This window comes from Aphis gossypii, chromosome X (genome assembly GCF_020184175.1).
Source record: "Aphis gossypii isolate Hap1 chromosome X, ASM2018417v2, whole genome shotgun sequence".
NCBI classification, from domain to species: Eukaryota; Metazoa; Arthropoda; class Insecta; order Hemiptera; family Aphididae; genus Aphis; species Aphis gossypii.
This window is the reverse complement of record NC_065533.1, coordinates 23907758-23923502: the sequence shown is the minus strand read 5'-3', so window position 1 is coordinate 23923502 and position 15745 is coordinate 23907758. Positions and strand designations below refer to the sequence as shown.

At 24.2% G+C, this 15745-nt stretch overlaps 2 protein-coding genes and 1 non-coding gene across 6 annotated transcripts; 2 read left to right on the top strand and 1 right to left on the bottom strand.

Moving 5' to 3' along the window:
• The first annotated feature begins 659 nt into the window (after window positions 1-659).
• LOC114120989 (radial spoke head protein 4 homolog A-like) lies at window positions 660-8192 on the top strand. The gene is made up of 9 exons (XM_050206517.1): window positions 660-1087; window positions 2747-2933; window positions 4255-4508; window positions 4576-4663; window positions 4731-5027; window positions 5090-5209; window positions 5291-5471; window positions 6607-6988; window positions 7869-8192. Exons 1-9 carry the CDS (start codon window positions 837-839, stop codon window positions 8134-8136), a joined length of 2028 nt encoding a protein of 675 aa, XP_050062474.1. The 5' UTR covers window positions 660-836; the 3' UTR covers window positions 8137-8192.
• Window positions 8193-9593: 1401 nt separating this feature from the next.
• LOC114120988 (actin-1-like) lies at window positions 9594-12645 on the bottom strand. 4 transcript variants are annotated; one of them, XM_050206192.1, is made up of 5 exons: window positions 12303-12409; window positions 11982-12116; window positions 11120-11362; window positions 10391-10782; window positions 9594-10078 (listed from the first exon to the last, which is right to left on the bottom strand). In XM_050206192.1, the coding sequence occupies exons 3-5, from the start codon at window positions 11291-11293 to the stop codon at window positions 9703-9705; spliced, it is 942 nt and encodes a 313-aa protein (XP_050062149.1). In that variant the 5' UTR covers window positions 11294-11362; window positions 11982-12116; window positions 12303-12409; the 3' UTR covers window positions 9594-9702. The 4 variants fall into 4 exon arrangements, with proteins under 4 accessions (XP_050062149.1, XP_050062150.1, XP_027838919.1 ...); XM_027983118.2 differs by lacking the exon at window positions 12303-12409 and adding an exon at window positions 12524-12645 and having other exon boundaries at window positions 9595-10078; window positions 11986-12116; XM_050206191.1 differs by having other exon boundaries at window positions 9595-10078; window positions 11986-12116; window positions 12303-12408.
• Window positions 12646-14102: 1457 nt separating this feature from the next.
• Trnak-uuu (transfer RNA lysine (anticodon UUU)) lies at window positions 14103-14175 on the top strand. The gene has a single exon. It is a non-coding gene; the product is annotated as a tRNA-Lys (tRNA).
• The last annotated feature ends 1570 nt before the right edge of the window (window positions 14176-15745 follow it).

Here is a 15745-nt window from a genome sequence, read left to right as displayed (position 1 = left end):
CTACTATTAATATAGCCAATATAGGATGTTATTATAGTTAAATATTTATTTTAGGAATAGATGGGTTTTTAATAAATAATATAGTATTATTCAAAATTAATTTCTTACGTTGTTTTTTCTATAGATTATAATTAATAAGTTTCGTTTTGAACAGGTAGAAAAAAATCATACTCCATCTAAAAATACGTACCCTCATTATAATTATTTTTAATAAACAGTATATTTTAAATATAGTAAGAAAATCAGTTTTTTTAAAGTACGTTCACATACATTAGATTGTTCAGATTAAATAGCAGTTAAAAAAAAATGTATAATTTTGTATTTTATTGCATTGTTTATATATATATATATATATATATACTATACATAAATAATAGTGCGTTCATTACTATATAATCACAGAATCTAAAAAATACTATTAAAGCCATATTTACATATTATTAGGTCTAGTTGATGCTCCCATAAGTTTTTGTGTTTGTTGGGACCTAGTGGACTTAAGTTCAATTATTTTGAATCACTGATGCATTTTGGTGGATCACGAAAATTAATTTTTTTTTTATACTTAAGGTTGGTTTTGTCTTATTATTAACTATTAGTCTAACCTAATTATTAGCTAAATAAAATTGGATAAATAAAAAAAAATGGTAGTTATATCCTAGGTAACAGTAAGTACATAGCTACGTTTTGTTTCCTACCATAAACAGCCTTACCACCCAATCATTCGTGTGAATAGTATTATAATTTATTGAAGTATTTCTGTTTTACTCAACATTAAAACTGTGCAATGTGTATTAATTATGTTTAATTTATAAGAACATTAAGATATTAATTAAAAAATGTCTAATGTAGAAAGTGTTAACTTGATATCAGATTCAAAAAACATAATATCATCTAATGAAATTATTAACGATAGTGTACATACAATTGAAATTATAAGTAATCATATTAGATCAAAAGCATTAACTGAGTCAACTCAATTTAAATCATTGTTTACGTGTGGTGGTCAAAGACTGAATAAACTTCGATATGATATTGACATTAATTATGCAATTGGACTATTAAAAAGAGAAGATGGAAGTGTTAATGTGTAAGTATTTAAGATGTACTTACATAAAACTCAGATATTAATGTTTACTAGGTAATATATACATTATATACTAAACTTATAAATTGTATAGGTACCTACTTAATTTTTACCAATGTTTCACATAAAAAATGGTTAGTAAACTGTATCAATGGATTTAACTATTACATTGACTTTACTTAATTATTATAGCAAAAAAAGTAGGTTAAAGATTTAAAAATATTTATGATTTGAAATATTATTATGTGCATTCTTATATTTGTCACAATCGTTGGTTTGGCATTACTTACTGCAGATAAATGTGTTAAATATATGTTACATTTTAAATAAATATAGGTCAGGTAATTTTTAATTCATTTTATTTAAGTTAACTATATTTTTCAATTAATTTAATAAAGATTAGAATATACCTATCAATTAAATTAACAGATAGGTACCATTATCATCACTTAATTCCAAGAGATAAGTTAAGTTAATTTAAAAATTAAAATTTTATTAAGTATTAAAATAAGTATTATAAACACTTGAATATTAATTTAATATACCTTATGAACATGGATACATGTGGAATTGTATTTGCATTTCAAAACCTGTGGCATTCAGAACTCTATTCTTATTTCAAACTTAGAAGTTAATACTTGAATAATTTAAATTTAAATATAATGTATATAATTAATAGTGTATAATGTTTAATATTATATTATACATTTTTAAATTATAAAATAAACAACTCACAAATTAATAAATGTATAAAAAGTGAGCTAGTAGGAAATGGACAAGTAAATTTTAATTTAACAATAAATCATTGCATAAAAAATGATTTTGATTGGAAAAAATTTATCAACCTACCTATATTATTATGTATATTTATCATAATATTTAAGTAATTTATTTTACTACTGGCAATACGGTATAAAGCATAAACTATATTACTATACATTTTTTAACATGTCATTATTGTGTACAGTATAATAGTAAAATAAAATAATATAGTACAAATACCAAGTCCTCACAAATATTTTTGAATTACAACAAAATTAATACAGTCATTATTCTTTGTTTAAACATTCAATCTTGTCAAAATATGAACTTTAAATGTTGATAAAAAATGTGGTTCCGTATTTTTGAGTTTCAGTAAAAGTTATTAATGGAGAACTTTGTACTTAATTTTCAAACTTAGATATGAACATTTTATACTATAAAATAATTTGAAAATTTTGGCTAATTTGATACATTTTTTTAAAATTTGAATTTATTAATTATAAACATTTTTGAAAATTATAAGTATTTTTAATATTTTTATTGTGATGAAAAAATTAATTTAAACTAGTAAACAGAATAAACAAGCTCCAAGATTAATAATTTATTAATAACAAAAATATGCCCAAACATTCTTAACCTGTCTATAATTAAAAAATGCTATAATTAATAGAATTGTGCAGTATAAAACTGTTAACTTATGTTGATATGTTACATTGTCACCAACTTATGTATTCAATCATTTTTAATCATTGTTATTTACTTAGTTTCCCCTACCTTTGTTCAATTTATCCACTTTATTTAATTTTAACAATTGTTAGTAGGTATTATTGATTCTAATAATATTTTATTCTAAAGCATTTGCTAATTAGATTGTTGACGGTTCCACAATTTAATATTTAGGTATAGTCATTTACAAGACATTTTAAATAAGATATTATCAGAAAGGCCTGCAAATCCACTAGAAAACTTTGAAAAATATAGTATGTTGTTGAAGCGTACATATATTCATAATGAAACTAATTTTGAACGCGTTTTTGTGGATAACATAAACCGAAATTATTGCTTTAAAAGTTTACAAATGTACAAGGTAAATTTAAGTTTTAAAAATTTAACTAAGGTATTAAACTAAGAATTTCATTACCATAGGTATTATTTATTGAAATTTAATAATAAAATATTTTTGAATGGTAAAATGTATGGTCCTATTACCATGATGTTCTCTGAATAATGTTAAATGGTTTTTTTTTTAAAATAAAAATAACGCGTATTCAATTTTCGTGTATACATAATATAATATAAAAAGGATGGGCAAGTGGGTACCATAAAATTCTAAAAATAAGAATACGGGAAAACTATACCAGAAAACATATGGGTTGCCTATTTAAAACATTTTACGGCATTAATTCTAGTATTAAACTAAGCACTAATTTATAATTCAAATATGTAAATATGTAAGTTAAAAAAAATTGTGAATCTATCGATTTTGAGGTTGATAAAACGTATTATTACAACCAAATAATATTATAACATTTCTATCCTTAATATACGCATTAAAGGATTTCTTATAAAGGCAACCTTTACAGTTTTAGTGAAAGTATGTTGTCAACATTGACTGCCGTGTATTGATATCTATAAGTATTTTATATAATACTCTACTCTAAAGTAGGTATCGATTGGGTTACTGCAGTCTGCAATGGATGTATTAAATTTGAATTCAACTTTCAAGAATATATTGTAGTATTCAAAAAACGATTCTATAAGGAAACTGTTAGCTAAGAGTATAAAATAGTTTATTAAAGTTTAAAATATATGTTAAAACAAATTGTACCTGAATATTTTTGTACAGCTATAAAGTTAAAAAATTTTAATTCAGCAAAAAAATATAAATATAAATATTTTCTACAAATTTAAAGTAACTAAGGTTGAATGACTTTATAATATTAAAAAGTAACAAAATTGATTTTTTCAAATACTTGTCATTTTTTAATGTTTTGCTTGTTTTCCCGGTTATTTTGAAAATACTAAAAATTTTTAATTTTTATATCTCAAAAGTATAAATAAGATCCAATTTTCCATCAGAAATTACCTTCTAAGTTTAAGATATCAAAACATTTTTTAAGCTACTGATCATATATGTACACATTAAAAAAACCTTTATAAAATATATTCACTTATATTTATAGTAGAATTAGTATTGATATTTGAGGGATATATTTGTAAACGATGTAAGAATATTTAATTATTTGTATTTTGTGAACTTAAGTGTGGTTAATGTTGTGTTAAGTATAAATAAATATGTATATTATAAATATAATCTATATCATAGTTGCGCTTGGGAACAATGTACATCATAGGTAAATTATCAATTTGTACTATTCAGGGCACAGTTATGAAATTCGTGTTTTTAGTGTGCTTCAACAAAACAATTTGAGCGACAAAAACAATTTAATAAAAACAAAAGAAATATTATAAATTCAGAAATTGACCAACGAGAAGAGAAGAAAACTACGAATAATATTAATGCTATTGCGAAAGTCCAAAATCTATGTGAAGTAAACTATATGTTTAATAAAGCTGGTTTTGGACTTCCAATGGATGAAGCTTCGTTGATATATCTTACCATGAATGAAATGGCTCAGTTAAATAAATTTGAAAGCATAAGGTATGGTTATACAATTATTACTAAACTAAAATTATTTAAACAACAACTATACATAAATTATTTTTAGATTTTGGGGAAAAATATTTGGGATAAAAAAAATATATTATGTAATTGAATGCAAATGGTCAAATGAAGAACTAGAGCGTAAATTATTGGTAAAAATCTAATATATTTCTTTGATATACATTATAATTTTGCAATTTATTCTTAATGGGGATTTAGACTGTAAACAGTATAAGCCATAACTCAAAATTATCAAAACAAATAGTTAATGATATCGCTGATAATAATTTATCTCAACAAGAAATAAAATCAATAGATATAGAAAATGCCCAAGAAATAGGAAATGAATATGAATCTAACCTATCATACTTGGATGGGGAAATGACTGAAAATTCAATCAATCAATTCGATTCATGGATTTCTTTAAATGACAGTGACAGTTGCAAAACAATTCCGAAATCTTCGTCAGAAATTGTGTTAGAATCAGAAATGATCGGAGTCGGCACAAACAAAAATGTAAATTTATTCTAGACAATATTTAATAAACAATATTTATTTTTTAAATGTAAAATGTATAGGTATATTTTGTAACAAATAAATTAAATACCAGATGGATTGAACTAGAATCGATTAAACCACATCATATAGTTGAAGCGAGAAAAATAAAACGATATTTCACAGGAAAATTAAAAAATCCAGTCAGCATACTGATACATCTATACAGCTATATAAATTTAATTGTTATTAATTAAATGTGTTTTATTCTTTACTATATCTAGATAAAAAGTTTTCCGAAGTTCAATGGTTCAGAAAATGAATATCTTAGAGCTCAAATTGCACGAATATCATCGAGTACTCAAATATCTCCACGCGGGTATTATATTATAGATAAAAAAGAAAAATCATGGAATGAAGTTTCTGACAAAAAATCTTCTGCTTCATTACATTCTAGCACAAAAAGTAGGATTAAAATTTATTAAACATATATTATAAGTATGAATACACAACAGTTTAGATTTTTATTTGTTGTCTTATTTAGTTTTAAAGAGGTAATAGAATCGTTTAGGTACCTAAATTGTTTTTAAATTAATCTATTTTTTAAAATAGTTTTACAAATAACTTAAAAATAATTATACTAAATGATTAAATATAAATTATAATATAATTTTATCGACAATTAGAAAAGAGTATAGGTGAAACTGGCAAAAATACTGGTACACTGCTATTTATTAATAATTCTACTTGATATATTTTATTTCGTCATATTATATTCTGTTATTCATATAAAAATATATAACTTATTTTTATTAGATAATACATACCAAAAGTAAAGCACGGCAGATTATAGTATAATTATATTATTCTAAGGTCTAAAGTTAATTGTAATTCTTATAGTTTATAAAATAGAAAATCTGTCTATAAATATGTTTAAAAAAATTATAGTTTATTATCCACTAATTGTTTTGAATTTATAATATTACATATTTTGTTTTTATATACTTGCTAATAAATAACAATGATAGGAATTTATTTAAACTGACACATTAAAACATTCTCAATAAAATATCTGTAAACCAAAATATTCGCAAAAAACATTTCTTGATGAATATTTTTAATTAATGTAAAATAATAATTTTATTTTTATCATTATAGTCATGAAATATTTTTGCTGATATATTTCGACATACAGCTGTTTATTGAATATTATAGGTATATACAGGCAGTTCTAGGACATTTGATGCTCAGAGCTAATAACAATTTAGCACCCTTACATAGTATTAGTGTGCAAGTTGTCAATACTTAAGAGTGCCCTTATTAAGGGCCAACAGCGTCCGGGGCAAGGATACACACGTGCCCCTCCCCTTAGATCCGGCACTGTATATAGGCAGTTAAATAAAAGGATACAAAAGTAGAACAAAACAATTCAAAATTTTAAAATCAAGATAATATATTTAAAAAAACAATATGAATTTATTTTTTAAATTTGAATAGAATTATTTTTGAATAACAATATGATTTTTTACTTATCTATTTACAAATATAAAATACTTATTATGTACATTTTTGTAAATATGAATTCTGTTTATATGTTTAGTTTCAGAAAATGATGACCTTATTCTCAACGAAAATTTCAAACCCATTTCTAATAATAATTTAATTAATTCAAGTTATTGGGTGCATAAGAATCCTCAAATAGACATGAATGGAGTAACCAATAAATTAGGGTTTTCTAAATTGTCTGATACAAAAAAAAACGAAGACAATTTTGAAGAACTTGAAGAAGAGGAAAAATTTAGTTATAGTGAAAATATAATAAATTCTAAGGATGATTTATTTGGAAACTTAGGAAATGATATCTCTGTTGACAATACACCTGCGTGGAAAGGTGTTCTATGCTCTCCTTTGGATTCTCGCTACTCTCATACAGTAATGAAATCGCATGTATGGCCTGGAGCTTTTGCGGTTGCCTATAATCTGTATGTATCATTTAAAACCTATTCAAAAATTATTTACAAATAAGTAGAACCTTTGAAAATAACCAATATTCTTGAAATAATTATGTCTTATGTCATTATTTTTTTAAGAATTTAATTAATTAATATACCAGCTAAAACTATATAATTATAATGAAATATTCATTAATTTTATAATATTATTATGGCATTTATTGTAAAAAATAAATAACTAACAAAATAATACTTTATAATTACTAAAAAGAGAGTAAATAAGTTGAATAGTTTAAAAGTTTGAGTGAGATTTTATGATGATTGATGGTGAGTATATTTTGTTTATAATTTGTATATATTATATAGTTGGTTATAAATTATAATGATTATTTTGGTAGTAAAAAAGGTTAAACGTTTTATTCAGTAATTAAATAGTAGTTTCAAAATATTCTCTATCGTAATATGACATTTAAGATCAACTTAATCTTTTCTATTTATTCGATTATTTTAAATGTACCTATGTTAATTTATTAGCAATAAGTAAATTTAAAACATTTTTGTATGAGTATGAGTATCTGTAGATACTGAAATATCAACGATAATCGTGATGATGATTTAGTATTTTAGTATATGCCTATTTAATAATATGTCGGAATAAATAAAATACTGCTTTTGCTATAAATTTTAAGAAATAATATTTGGTAAATTGGTAATACCTAAATGTTAAAATATTATTTTAAAGTTTGTTTGAATGTCAGAGACTATTATAATTTATAATTATTTTGTTTTATTTTTAAGCTATTCTTTGAATAATTTTTATTAATAAATGTAGAGAATAATAATCGTAACTATTATTAATAAAATATTTGATAAGAGAAAATTCTAATAATATTTATAAAACTGTTAACAGCCAAACTGACTATATGTATATTGGATGGGGTCAAAAGCAGGATTCTAATACGCTTTATTCAACTTTTATTGAAGAAACTAAATTGGAAAATGTAACTATAGATAATACCTCTACAGTGGAGTGTCAAGAATTTACTACAACTCAGAAGATAGAAAATGAAAAACACGGTTTACGTAAAAATAAAAACAAAAACATTTTTCCACTACAATATAATCGTAAAGCATACAAGGGAGGTGAAAAAGTTATTACATATTATACTTATGAGTAATAATAAGCAGAATGTTCAATCATAAATTGTTAGTAAAGAATATCATACAAATATAACGGCAAGTGAATTATGATTTTTATTTTTGTTAGAATTGGATAGTGGATACAATAGCTATATGGTCAAGTATAGATAATTTTTACCAATTAGATTATAGGTTAGGCAACAATCATGATAGATATTCGCCCACCACTCATCACCGCTTGCTTTGTCTTCATCACCCGGAACCTAATCCACTGTCAACAAATTATATATTATACGTCTATAATATGTCTTTTAGTAGAAATAAATAAATGTAATTACCAATAAAACTACACAATTTATTTATGTTTATTACGAGGCGGTGATGCACTCAATAAGTGCACGCCGTTTCAACCATAACTGTGAACTGCATTTTTAATTATAAAAATATACACTGTATTTATCTATAGAGGTTACTGCTAAGATAGATAAAATTTTAGCTTAGTGTAATATTACTAATATAATATCTGAATAAGATACAAATGCCAGATTCAAAACAATAATAAAAGTATATAATATATAAAAAACAGAAGTGTTAGGAATAATTTAAATACACCTAATCCAAAAGTTGTATAAATTATAACCATAACATATTATTTATTAACAATTAACAGTTAACATCTTTTGAATAAATTATACGTACTATAATGTGCAGAAATAATTAAATTTATTAAATTATTTTAGTCTATAGAAATATGTGTTTGTATACCAATACCAGTGGCATAATTGGGTAAAAAACTATGGAAGCAAAATAATTAATTCATCAAAATTGATAGTTACAATTACTTATTATTATTAATTGTTTGATTTTATACAAGTCTTAAAGCTCATTTTATGGCTTGAAAACAAATTGTATAGGTACTAATATCGTTAAATAACATTATAAATAGCCAAGTAGGTACATAATATAATATATAATATAATATAATATAAGAGTTTTAAAAAAAAGATGCTGTAACCCTAATTCATGAAATATTGTTATTGGGTTATTTTTACAATCCAAATTTATTGAATAACGTTGAACATAAACGGAAATATATTATACAATAAGAAAAACGTAAAATAAATGTAGATACTTATTTATATTATATATTATATTATGTATACAATAATTTGAGGGAAAAAATATTTTATCTTATAAATATATATTAAATTTATTGTATTTTTTTCTTAATTTTAAAACATTTAAAGGTTTCTATATTGTTCAAATAACTAGAAAACAGAATGATATCTTTGTCCCTAAAATTTCAAAGAGGGTAGGTAAGGAGTAGGTAGGGAGGTAAGTATTCCTACTACAATTATATCACTTGACATAGGTACTTATTATTCATTGGTTATTATACATGTAGGATGGTATTATAGGTATATGCTATTTGTGTGAAATACGGAATGGATAACAATCCAACAGCAATAAAAAGAGACTTTGGTAAAAAAATTATTATTTATTAATTAACAATCCTTTTAATTTAAATTTTAAGATAACTGTAGAAACGTTGATAAATTAGTAAACGTTTACAATTATTATAAATTATAACACATTAACATTAATTAAATTAAGCTTTTGTCGTGTACAGCCGAAGGCCCCTTTTCTTCGTACATTTCTTTGCTGATCCACATTTGCTGATAGCTGGGTATTGAAGCTAATACGGCGCCGCCAAGCCATGTAGAATATTTACGTTCGGGGTCCGCTTTAATTTGAATTTTGGTATTGGGCGCGACTAACTCAGTTATCATTTTCTCCAAACGAATGGGCAGAAATGAAAACAATGTATTACCACCAGCCAATATGATATTGTTGTACATATTTTTTTGTTCTTTATTATCGCAAGCACTGCATGCTTTGTATATCAAGTTGTGGATACCTCCTAGTTTTGATTCGATGTTGAACAAAAGAGGATCAAACAATATTTCAGGGGATTGAAAGCTAAAATAGTTGATACTTGCATAAATAAACTGATAATTTAATAAATGAAAAAAAAAAAATAATAATAATAATAATGTTAATAATGACCAGGTAAGTCATAAATGTATAGATACATAAATAATTAAATATACCTATAACACATTGTGTAAGTCTCATAATAATCGTATTATCAGTAATCGAACTGTTAATATGTATTATAAATACATATATATATACGAGTATAATATCGTTATTTTTTAGACTTTTTCTCAAGACATTATTACGGATATTTTAATCCTTAAATGTCTGTTATGATTAAAATAAAATACTAACGCTTCACTTTCTACATTGATCTCCGTTCCGTCTGGCAGAGTATATTGTTTTTCCTTTTCTTTAGTATACATATCTTTTTCAAATTTAAAATTCAAAGCAAAATAACATAATTTTTCTTTAATATCGTTTAAAGTTTCGAAATCTTTTGTAGAGTTAAAGCTGTATCCACGTTCATTTAATAATTGCATCAAATATTGTGTTACATGCCAACCACCAACTGACATTGTTTGCACAGCATGATGCAATGGATATCCTTCGAAAATAGGCATAACTTGTGTGTAGTCGTACCCAGAATCTACCATCAAACCAGTAGTTCTGCCACTACTGTATAATGCAAGTACTGACTTAGGTATTACTGCTGTCTTTGGTACGTTGAATAATTCGAACATAGTCTAATTTATGTAAACAAGTTAGTAAAATATCTTATATTTTTTCAAGTATATCGAAATATTATTTTTCTTTGATGAGAAATAGTTTTATAATATTTTGATACTCAAAAGAAAAAACCCAAAAACAATAGATTTTTAAAAATATAATATTATTTACAACGGATAAAACATGAAAATGTATATCTCAAATAATAATCAATATTAACACATTTTTTTTTAAACGAATCAACATTTGACTGAGACAAATGATAATATAGCTAATAATATCTCTCGCATTCTTTAGATATAATTATAAAATATTTACCTATATTTATAGGTAGGTATTTAAAAAATCATTAACCTCAAATATTTTTTCACGCGATAACTTTGAATTCATATCCACTTCTGTATGTAAAATGTTATAATTTTCTGGTGGGACCATTAAGTTTTCGTAAAACATGTGGTACCAAATTTGTTCCATTGCATCCCAGTCGGAAATTATACTTTTTCGTATTGGACAAATTGTATCCAACATGTCCTTATTTTTTATGGCAGACTCACCGGGAAATACAATATTTTCTCCATGTTCTGGGACAGAAACTATCTGAAAAATCAATAATTTGATGTTAAACTTGTTGGTTGAATATGATTAAAAAAATTAAAGTGTAGAATGGTGTACCTAAAGTATATTCATTTTTGTTTTAAAATTAAACATTTATGATATATTTTTTACTGATAATTATTATTTTATTTGAAGTATAAAATAAAAAGTGCATTAATATTTCCCGATCAAGGCAAACATAATAATTTAAAAGTCCATGCAATATTGTATGATATATTGACATCGAGGGCAAAGTATGCTATAAGTCCAGTCTGACCCAGAATTCTTTGGGAAATGTGAATTGAATCAAATTATTATTAAAAAAAAGAACTATCTGTGTTAAATATGTAATACAAGTTAATACGTTATTGAAATATAATTTAAACTACAAACGTAATTATCTTACAATAATTATGAATTTATCAACATAAATTTTAGGACTATAAAATCATATTAAACTACTCGTACTAATCACTAAACCAATATTCCAAAATATCCTTGGAGTCCCACAAATTTGTAAAAAGACCAAACTCTCAAATTCATTATACAGAAAAATATGTAAACATTATATAGGTTTCTATAAATATATAACATATATATAATTACAAAACACATTGCATACCTACTTTTTTATCTTTAGGTATTCCAACGATAGTTGGAATTATTGATCGTGGAAAATTTTCATTGGAAAAACCAGCTTTCAGTGAATAAGAACCATTATCGCATACTATTGCTATTTGACTATGTTGAAAATCATCTACAATTTATATTTAAAAATAATTCTCAACATGCACAAACGTCATAACATTAATTAATAATATTTATACATAACAGTCATCTAAAAATACGAAAGTTCGTAAGTCGCGAATTAAATTTAATCGAAACATTAGTATAATATAAATAATGATAACTTGGTACCTAGTACAGTATACTAGTATACTACCTGTATGGCTGTATATTTTAACGGTTTTTATTTATGATGATTTTTCAATACATATTTGAGACTAAAAAAATTAAAAACTTGTGGACAGTGGACATAGTAATACTTTAAATATTTAAGTTGTTGTTGTTTTTTTTTATTTATCTTAGTTTTTTTAATGTAAAAAGTACTTAAGAAAAGTTTGTTTTTATATTCTTTGTGAAAAAAATGTTTAAACCACTTACTTTGAGGACATTTTATAACATTTGACATGATTTTTAAAGTATTTTTTATACTCCTACAAATGACAATAAACAATATTCAACAAAACAATAATTATTGAAAATTACAAAAATCAATATTAGAATATTAAATAATTAAATATAAAATAATATCATATGGTTCTAAATGTATGAGTCAACAAATAATTTCAAAGAACTTAAATTTTTAAGGTTAGTACAAAAAAATTTCTTTAATTTTTTATAAAAAAAAATAATACCTATAGATTATACAATATCATATTTTTTAAACAATTAAACATTTTACGATCTTGATGATAATAAAAGATATCAATAAGACAATAAATTAAAAATTATTATTATTATATATTACATATAATACTAAATATTTATTTATTATTAAATATTTTATAATAATTATTATATTATAAAATGTATTTAATTTTAAGTATCTACTGTATCATTTAGACTTTAATTCGTTATGACTTTCCCAAATAATAAATTATAAGTGAATAAAAGGATGTCGGCGCACTATTTGTTTTCTCTCTCTGGCCCACGCGCAACATTGACAAAACGCATTTACGCAGAATCATTTCTTCTATGCTTTTAAGTAATCTTAGAGTAAAATCACCCATTACAAAAAAAGACAGATAATAATATTTTTGAGGGAATAACTTATCGATTTTATATTTTATTGTTATTTGACTTTCAAAATAAACAGAATAATGTTGTCAATTTAAATGATGTTTAAATTGTTTCGAGACCAAATTTTGACAAATCGACGTGTCATTCCTTCAAAAATATTATTCTCTATCTTTTTTGTAATGGGTGTTTTTACTCTAAAATTATTTAAAATCATAGAAAAAATGATTTTGCGTAAACGCGTTTTGTCTGTGTTGCGCGTGGGCCAGAGAGAGAAAACAAATAGTGCGCTGACATCCTCTTATTCACTTATAATTTATTATTTGGGAAAGTCATAACGAAGTCCAAGTAAATATTTGTATAGGTACAAATAATGTTTCGTGATGGATTCGTCGGGGGTTCAACCCCCCACCGAAATTTTGAAATGAACTTTATACTATAATATAATATACCTAATAAAATTAGAACACAATTTTTTTAGCTTAACCCCCCCCCCCCCCCCCCGAAATTTATTTCCAGTTACGGCCTTGGGAATATAATATAACTTGGTACTGGTAGGTAATTATGTATTTCTGATTACCTAGTATATCTATGTTATACATGTCGATGTCTTGTTAAAAGAGGGCCCAAAAATATTGTAGCCTGTAGGAACCTCCCGACATTCGGCTTTGCACACACCTATGATCTAGATACAATTTTTTACCAAAATCCATTTTAAAATTTAATATCAAAACAATTTATTTCATAAAAAGTGTCTTCTATATAGATGGCACACACACACTACACACACATAAATACGTGTCAGTTATACAATACACATCATTTTAAAATCAATAAATTACTTCATTAATAATAAAGATTGGTTGTCAATGTAAATATTTTATAAACCTATTTTATAATACCTATATGTGAAAATTACCTAAATCATCACTTTTTCTTCGAAGCCCGGATAGCTCAGTCGGTAGAGCATTAGGCTTTTAACCTAAGGGTCCAGGGTTCGAGCCCCTGTCCGGGCGAATGACTTTTTTGCTACTTTTTTAATCATTTTTTATGGACATTATTTTTATCGATACGATCTAAATTCAATTATTTTATTTTCATATTATAATTGTTATATTATGATGTTACCTATTTAATTATTATGTTAATAAATTACAAAATGTGATATTGATGATCTGCATAAATGTTTATTTATAATCCTATGTATTATATTATTCAATATTTTTTCTCATAGTTACGAATGTTATGATTATTATTAATTAAATAATTTTTCATTTATTTTGTTGCTTTTATTATATCAATAAAAATAATTGAAAACACAGTACAGTGTACTGATTTTGAATGGTTATAATAATTATTATAGCTGTATACCTATTGATTTTACAATGATGTGTTTTTATATTTTTTTTTCTGCCGGTCATTAGATTTTGGACAAACTAATGACTAGAATTTTTTTTCAGTATACTCATAAAATCAGAATTCCTCTTTATGATACCGTAAAAGCTTGATTACTAGTTAAAGTTAGATTTTACTAATTTATACTAGAATTTACTGTTTGTACTTAGTTATATATCCTAGAACAGTGCCACAGTGCAGGTTTTCAACCTGTGCTTGACGGCTCTCTGCAGGGACTTTATTGTAATATAAGTAATATAGTTTTTGTCATATTTTTTTGAGCCCGCTAAGTCCGCTCACAAATACATGTTGTAGGTACACACGTGTGTGTGACAATAGCCGTGAATTAGGTCTATTTATGTGTTTAAGCATAGAGGAAGACTGAATACCGAAAAGGAAATGAGAATCGCACTTTTAAAATTTTAGCCATGATTTGATATTTTTATGCAACAAAAACAAGCACAGCCATCCCATTAATTATTACAATTATTATTATTGTATTAATTTTTTAATTGTAAAAAAAGAAATTAAAAAAAAAATGTTTCCTATTATTAATAATTATATGTTTATCATTAAATAAATTTAAATTAAAATGAATAATGATTAAATAATGTTAATTTGTTTATTTTAAAATATGTTCATATAGAAGCATTGAAAGCCATTTATTATTTTATTTCAAAATCAAAAGGAGCCATGGACCCAAAAAAGTCGACAACCGCACTGTCCTATTAGGACATATACAATTTAAGTAAGTAAAACTGTAAAAGATTTAATTTTTGTAAATAAAATTTATGTATTATATATATTATATTATAAAAATAAATTACTGTTACTTATTTACATTTTTGTAAAAAAAAAAATTATTATTTATTTGCACATGATGATATACTATAAAAATTAAATGAAAATTTTAATGTAAAAAAACGTATATTTCATTTTTTATAAAATCGTTATTTGTAAAAAGATATTATTTATTTGTACCTACTATTATGGCACCTACTGTTAACTGTTACATAATATATTTGATTGAGGCCACTCGTATTTTTTAGTTTTACATTATGTCTTGCAATCATATTTCAAAAATCCTTGCGTGCATGATAGTAAATGTTGAACAATAGCATGATGTATATGCTTGTTGTATTTGGAACACAAGTAATTGAAATACATTTTTTATCACACAACGTAAATTGA